We start from the raw sequence: 8,215 nt of genomic DNA, 5'->3' as shown, positions 1-8,215 counted from the left end.
GTTTCACAATCTCCAAAAGTATCTAGAAGGCCATATGAGTTTTTTCACCAAAGAAACTATTCATCCGTGGATCTCAGGCCGAATTAGTGTTAACTCACATATTGTATTGCTTCAGATGAAGATTTTTAAAAGGGCGATCGTTGATCGAATCTGCGATGTAACCAGTTCTAAAGTGAATTGTATTTGTATTGGAATTTTAGATTTCCTCATAATTATTTTTAAGTGTCGTTTGGCTTTCTTCATTAATGAAATCCTTTTCTTCTTTTAAATAAAAAAAAAAAAATTAAAAAAAACAAAGAGTTCCATACAAGAATAAACCAAGAATTTATTTCTTAATATTATGTATGTAGGATAAAAATATTATTCAAAATCTTTTACAAAATTAATTTGCTACTTAATACTACCCTCGCTTTCCCAAGTTCTATCCATTTACAATTCCTAAGGTTAAAGTAGATGTAGTATATTACGTAGTATATATATAAATAAAACAATTTATAAAATTAGTGTATTTGAGTGATAATCTATCTTTAATATATAGTTAATAATATCTTTACTAAACTGTAATAATCTTAATTAAAATATTCAATATTCTTGTATAAAATATATTAGATTTTATAGATTATGAAGATTGTTATATAATATGCAAGCAATAAAATCTTTGACAATTATATACATTCTAACAATGACAACTCAAAAAAAAAATTAAAAAAAAAACTAAACAGGGGACACGTGTTAGCTTTTTAGCCAGTGTACCCTGCTTTAGTATAGCACTATGTTAGTCCCGTGCAATGCACGATTTTTATAATAAAAAATTCACTTGTAATTGTGAAACATAAAATTTTTTTAAGCAAAACCTAGTAAATCGTGATCCCTCTCATTTGATTTATTAAGCTAAAATGAAGGATATAAATATTTTTAATTAGTTTCATAGCTAAAATAAAATTTTATTTTATTTTTAAATGTTAGCTTCAGCTTTAAAAAGTCAAATTAAAAAATTTAGAAAATAATGTCTACAATAGCTTTGGAGGGAAAAAAATTTATAAGAAGCTGCCACGTGGATAGTTATGATGTCAGCGTTAATTCCTTTAATATTAGTTATTCATATATAGATAGAATATATACATTCTAACAATAGACAACTAAAAAAAAAAACTAAAACAAGAACATGTGTCAGCTTTGTTGCTAGTGTACCATGTTTTAGTATAGTATTAAGTTAGGCCCCGTGCGATGCACGGTTTTTCTCTCTTTGTTACGGAGTAGCACTTTAAAACTGTATTAGAATATTATAAATAATTTGGTCCATAATCTATTTCTTATTTAATCCCAAATTAAGAAACTTAAAATATATTTTTCATATATTATGACTACATATTATATTTTTATTTTAAACTTTCATCTATTTTGAACCCTGAATCCCTTATGGCATATAATTTTTTTTTTTATTTCATAGTTAAAAAAATTTCATTCATTGATTATGTTAGGTAAAAAATATATATTCATGATTTTCTTACTATAAATAATAATTATAAACATTAAAAATATTTACTTGTATAGGAATTTATAGAAAGATATGTTTAGATATCTAAAGTTGGCATGTACATTATTATATGATTTTTTTCCTAACAATTTTGAAGAAAATATTCTGTGTATATTTTATAACATTTTATTTCAAAAGGTTTTTTTTTTAAATATACTAACAACACACCAGAAGATGACATGTGTCATTGCTGGTGTGTTTTTAGTATATATATATATAGTTATTGACTAGGTTAGTCTCGTGTGATGCACGATTTTTATAATAAAAAATTCATTTTTCATTGTGAAAATAAAAATTTTTAAGCAAAACCTAATAAATCGTGATCCCTCTCATTTAGTTTATTAAGCTAAACCGAAGGATATAAATATTTTAATTAGTGATGAATAAAAAGTTGTACCGCAAGTGCACGGTGTCTGTTGTTAGCAGAGATTTAGCAAATACGGGTCGAATCCCACAGGGAGACAGGTTCTATTAGTTTTTTCCAATTATATGAATTATTTCAAAAAACGAATAATGATTTGATAATTAATTAACTAAAGAATGACAATAATGAAAGTAAAGTTGTTCTCAGACAAATTAAAGTCTAGGGCATATGTTCGGTCCACCATGCTTATACCAATCCAAGGAATGCAAACAATCCATTAATAAACAAACTAGGTCGAATAATTAAAGCACTCGTTAATCCTACGGTTGGGAATTAACGCTTACGAATTAACATATGTAGTTCGGCCGCTAACATAATCAAATTCGCCAATTGTAATTAAGCCTCTAAAAATATGATCTTTCAATTCTAATTTTTATTAGCTAAATAATTAACTCATGATATTGGCCAATTACATGAATCAAACAATAAAGCAGAAATCAATCGGAATTATTCAAACCCTATAAATTTATAAATAATTAAGCATAATTAATCAAGGTATAAACATGGCTTCCCTCACTTAGCCCTAGAAAACGACTACTCACTCATAATTGAAATAAACAAAACAAAAGAAATAAATAGACTTGAATTCATAATTGATAAAATAAATAAATAACGAAAAGAATAAATGAAATACCTCGATGATTGAATTACTGGAGAAATAAAGTTAGGGTTTAACAATGGAGAGAAAAAAAACTAAGAAACGTTTAATCTGGAAAAATAAAGCATAAGAGAGGAAAATAAAATCCTCTCAAGTATTTATATTAAAGCCTAATCCTAAGTAAAATAAAATAAATTAATTAAAAAAAGGAAATAAAAATAACAAAGGTCGTCTTTTAATTGGTCATGAGAATCACAATCGATGGAAAGCAATCCCGCACGCAAAACCCATCGCCCGATGGGTGGCCGATGGTCGAGTGGAGTAGGCCGTTGACAAGAACCATCGGCCGATGGATTCCCATCGGGCCAGGCAGCTTTGAGGGCCGTGTATGCGGCTAAACCATCGGGCAACCATCGCCCGATGGCTGAATGCTTGGCTGGCAGATTTGCAGGGCCGACTTTGGAAGACTGTAACTCACAATCCAGGAATCATATGAAGGCGTGCGACCTATCATTACAAAGCTCTTCAAGTCTAGTTTCCAACGCAACTCGAATCACCTCAATCCGATCTGTAGAACGCGAGTTATGGCTGAAACAATGCACAAGGGTCCTTTTTAATACTTTACAAACCTTCGCTTTCCTTTGTTTCTAACTCAAATTCAATTCCGAAAAGTGCATGTCGATCCTTGCAGATGCTAATTCAATTCCCACGCATGAAATCCTTAGAGACAACATCCATGAGCATAAAGTCCTCAATCAATAAAACTCGATCCATCGATTTCCATTTTAAATATTATTCGAAACATCTCCAAACACTTCAAAAGCGTCCAAGTGACTATGAAATCACCTGAAACATTAAGAAATACACAAACGAAGCGTAATAAAGCGATACATGATGACTTATGCAAATATGACCCTAAAATCGACCAAAAAGACTAAGAAAAAGGTACAAAAAACTAACATAAACGTGCCTAAGAACCCTATATAAATATGATTCATCAAATTCCCCCAAGCTAAACTGTTGCTTGTCCGCAAGCAACACTAGACTCAAGACGGAGAATAAAGAAAAGCAAGACTTCCAGGGAACCAGAATAAGACTGACTCGACTCTCGAGCAAACTATCAAACCAAGTTAGCGAAACTGAAATCTAGCTCGGATACATATAGAACCACGTAGCACTCATAGTATTGCAATTAACTCTCCAATCTAGAGGCCACAAACAGTCTCTTTCCAAGCTAATCTTCGCCGATTTCCTGTAGATATGCTGAAGTTGAGCACGAGAGGTGCCCTACCAGCTAGGGTTATAACAAACACTCAACCTATACCATGTCGACTCGGAATGCAAACAAATACTCTTTAACTTTGACTCAAAACTCATTTCATTCAATCATAACTTATGCACGAAGATCAAAAGGTCTTTATAAGGGTTGTAATGGGGCTAGGGTGAGAGGTAGGATAAACTTTTGGGAAATGTGAGGGATTAGCTAGCTAGGAGAGTGATAGTGATAGTCCACAATAACAACACAATTGAATGCATGTCAAAGATAATCTCGTTTAGCATCTCGCCTCCCAATACACCAAAGTAATTTAATTTCCTCTCCTTCCCTTCTTTCTTCAACAAACATTTCTTTTATCTTTATTTTTTTTTTCTATTTCTTCAGTTTTTTTTCATACCCCATTTATTCTACTTTTTCTCTTTCTTTCTCTTTTTTTTTTCTTCTTTTCATATTTTTTTTTTGAAATAACCTTGAACTTCCATTCAAAATCTCCCTTTTTTGCACCATGAAGCAAATATTTAGCCAAATAAAAATCACAACTCACAATATGGACCACTCCCCCAAGCTAGGCTTGGGAATAGTAACCGATTAAGGCTCAGGGCTTATAATATGGCTAATTCAATGAAGGGTAAAGCTCAACATGGGTTACAATTAGGGAACACATGTACAAAAATCACATCTGGAGGCTCAAATTAAGAAAAGTAAGACCTTTATCATTTCAATCATGCACTCATCACAACCAAGTTACTACGAGTCTCAAGGCAAAATCAAGATCAATGTTGCACCAGGAACTATCACACATACAAAAATATAGACTGTCATAAATAAATGTGACAGTCAATCAATTGGGTTTCAAAAACTCACATGGCTTGAGGTCTACAAAATCTCGACTAGCTATACTAAAAAAGAGCAAAAGATCTTACCACAAACCCATTAATCGCAAGCTACATTGCTACGCAGTTATCAACGTATAAAGCACACCGACCGGATTTCAAAATCATAACTATGATGAGAAGAAGCTCAAGAGAGTCTAATCTAATCCGACACGGTTCGAAGTCAAACATATGTAAGATAGACACAAGAATGCATTATTCGAAAAAACAACTAAACTAAGAAAGCAATACATTTTTTTCGTTACATGTAAACTTCCATCCCTAATAGACGGTACAACCATGCAACACCTACGGAAAGCAATAAAACTATACTATGAAAGCATTAAAAGATAGATATCCCTCCCCCAAGCTAGAAGGAAACACAGTGTCCTCACTGTGGTAGAATAAAATGCAAGAGAGAGAGACGAGAAAGAAAAGCTCACTCAGTAGGAACCTCGTCGACAGAAGAGGTGTCGACTGTAGTGCCATTAGATGTAGCGGTGGTGCCAGAAGCTACTATCTGCTGACGTAGAGAAACAACCTCCGAATTCAAGGCATGAAATCGTTGCTCCAAATTGCCGAAATGATCAATAACCTCCTGAGCAAACGTACTAATGTTAGCCATGAACTGCTTGAACATCTCTATAGTGACTAAATCGCTGCTAGACCCCTCGAAACTGACACTATGACGGAAAGGGTGGGATGGAATAGTCCCACGAGAAGGAGTATGAGAGATTTGTGAATTGTCACCAACCAAAGGCGGAGGGGCCGAAGAAGAACCTTGCTTTGTAGAATGCACACCTGTGAGGATGATTGTTTTGATGTTGGGGTAGGCGGAAACAAAAGGGCATCTGGAGTTCCCATTCGAGTCGTAAGAGTGGGCAAAACAGCATAAGGAGTCGGATGTGAGTCCTTTTCCTCTCCCTTAACCTGCCATACAAACAAACCAATCTTTGGTAACAACAACCATCCATATCGTTCCATGCTCACAGTATCAAGGAGTGCATATGAGTTCAACTTCTTAAAGTAAGACAAATCGATCCCCAGATGGTAGCAAAGACGGTTACAAAGCTTCCCATAGTGATAGGCCATTTCGGCTTGTTTCTCTCCACAAGAAATGCAGCAATGAGGAATTTCCCGAAATCCAATTGACCCATTCTATCTCGATCACCATGTAAGAACCGCCAAAGCATCTTGAAATCACTTGTAGCAATTTGTCCCATCTCTGTCTTTGGAAAGAACACTTGTAGAAGCAAGCGATGTAGAATACGAGGCATAGGGTTCACAATTGAAAAAGACTTAGTAAGACCAACTTTCCAATCATCTCGACCTGTGAGTTCTCTCCAAAACATTTTTTGGTGAAATTGTAATCCATTCTTGTCACCCCAAAACGAGCCAAATTCCGATGGGCCAATAGTTCCATCACAAGGCCACCCGAAAATTTCATTGACCTCCTTTGGTGCCATTGAATATGATACTCCATCAAGAGAAAAAGATATGTCACCATTATCCGACACTACCAAAGAATTAAGAAACTCAATAACCAAATCCGGATAAACCTCTTCCTTCAAATTAAGAACTTTTGACCAACCACACCTTCGACCTATTTCTTGTAAAAAATCGTCAACACCAAGCTTCTTACCATTGTCTTGTGAATAACAAAGTGTTGGTTTGATTTTTCGATCTTGAAGTGAAAAACCAAGGGCTTCTTTACTCAAACTTGAGGAAGGATGAGAAGTGGGTGGAGGGGATTTATGTGGTGGTGCGGTAGATTTTTGTGGTGGCTTAGGATAATTCTTTGAAGGTGGGGCTCTTGCTTTTCGAGGTGGGTTTCTCTTTGTGGGAGTGGATTTTAGTGGTGCAAGTGAAGAAGGGGTGGACTTTGGGTTAGAACTAGTGGTTTTTGTGGTTCTCATGATACAATGTCACAATCAAATAGCAAGAAGCACAAAATACTCCAACCAACACTAGTAATCACAATCTCAAAAACCAAAGTAAGATCAATTCCAATCAACCACCAACCAAATATCAATGTTCAATCACAATTAATCACCATAAACTCAACAACAATTCAATAATATAAGACAAAGGCAAAATTTCCAACTTTTATGTGAATGTGAACAATTCAAAAAGAGAAATTTGATGAAGAATTGAAAATAATACCTTTTCTTGTGCAATTAAGACTATATTGTTGTTGATTTTCTCAAATAAGCATTGATTAAATTGCAATTCCAAACAATTCTCACAATTGAAAAAGAAAATCAAAATCCCTAACCTTGAGAAAAATTAGGGTTCTTCTCCTTCTTTTTTTTTCTTTTTTTCGTGGAGGCCTGGAGGGGGCTGTCCGGTGGCTCGGAGCAGCGCCAATGGGGCGCCGGAAGGTGGGGGGTGGTGCGCGGCTGCGGGGTGGTGGAGAGAGAAGCGATCTGCCTTGGGAAGCGTGATGAACAGTAGCAGCTCTGTTCTTTTTTTTTTATTTTGCTTTTTCATTTTTTTCTAGGGATGCGTGAAGGCTGCCTGGGCGCCAGAACCAGCGGACGCTGGAATTCCAGCGGCCCAGGCAGATTGTTGGGCTGCTGGTGGGAGGCTCGGCCCAGCGGGCGCTGGCCTGCCGCTGGCTTGTGCGGGCTGGCGCCTACTGCTGGCTGCCCCTGCTTTCCCTTTTTTTTTATGAAAACTAAACTTAAATTCAAAAATAAAAAGAACTAAACTAAAAGAAAACTAAATAAAAATAAAAGAAAATGACAAGACAAAGAATTAAGAAATCGGGTTACCTCCCGATAAGTGCTCTTTTAAAGTCATGAGCTTGACTTCTTACCTCTATTTCAAACATCAATTGGTAGATCGGAGAGATAAATCGTCTCCAATTTGCCAATAAAAGCACCCTCGGTATATAGCTTCAAACGTTGTCCATTTACCTTGAATTTCGTGCCTTTTTCACTAGCAACCTCAATGGCTCCGTGTTCTTTGACATCAGTGACTGTGAAAGGCCCGGACCATCTAGACTTAAGCTTTCCAGGAAAGAGCCGAAGTCTTGAGTTATAAAGTAACACCTTGTCACCAATCTTGAACTCTCGTTTTTGGATCATCTTATCATAGAACTTCTTCGTTTGCTCTTTATAGAGCCTATGGTTCTCATAAGTGTAGACAACCATTTGTGTCTCCCCAAAACCAAACCCAGTGATGAGTGCCTTTCACGTTGAATCATAATCGAATGAAACAAAAGTGCGGAAAGGTCTAGTGTTGCGGAAAGTTTTATTTCCTTTCTTTTCTTTTTTCTTCTCTCTGTTTTTGAAAACTTTATTTTTAAGAAAACAGCCAATCTAGTTTGGTTGGTCCATGATATGGGTCCAATAGTGGTGTAGTTGTATGGGGCTTGCAAAGACCTTTTCAACGATATATATAAACCCAATTCCGATGAATATTGAGGAAGTTATGGCCAATTCACTAAACTGGGCCCGGTTTGAGTTTTAAGTACGGCCCAATGTTCTAGGGGAGGGCCTAATAT

The 8,215-nt window shown here is 35.5% G+C and overlaps 1 protein-coding gene across 1 annotated transcript; it reads right to left on the bottom strand.

Annotated features, from left to right (window-relative positions):
* Nucleotides 1-7,532: 7,532 nt before the first annotated feature.
* On the bottom strand, nucleotides 7,533-7,862 carry LOC110689453. Its single transcript, XM_021866242.1, has one exon. It carries the CDS (start codon nucleotides 7,860-7,862, stop codon nucleotides 7,533-7,535), a length of 330 nt encoding a protein of 109 aa, XP_021721934.1.
* Nucleotides 7,863-8,215: the final 353 nt, after the last annotated feature.

Source organism: Chenopodium quinoa, unplaced genomic scaffold, assembly GCF_001683475.1.
Source record: "Chenopodium quinoa cultivar QQ74 unplaced genomic scaffold, ASM168347v1, whole genome shotgun sequence".
Taxonomy (NCBI): domain Eukaryota; kingdom Viridiplantae; phylum Streptophyta; class Magnoliopsida; order Caryophyllales; family Amaranthaceae; genus Chenopodium; species Chenopodium quinoa.
This window is presented reverse-complemented; position numbering and strand designations above follow the sequence as displayed.

Excerpts from the sequence above, each read along its gene's own strand:
- LOC110689453 (XM_021866242.1), bottom strand. The coding sequence starts at position 7,862 with ATGGTTGTCTACACTTATGAGAACCATAGGCTCTATAAAGAGCAAACG.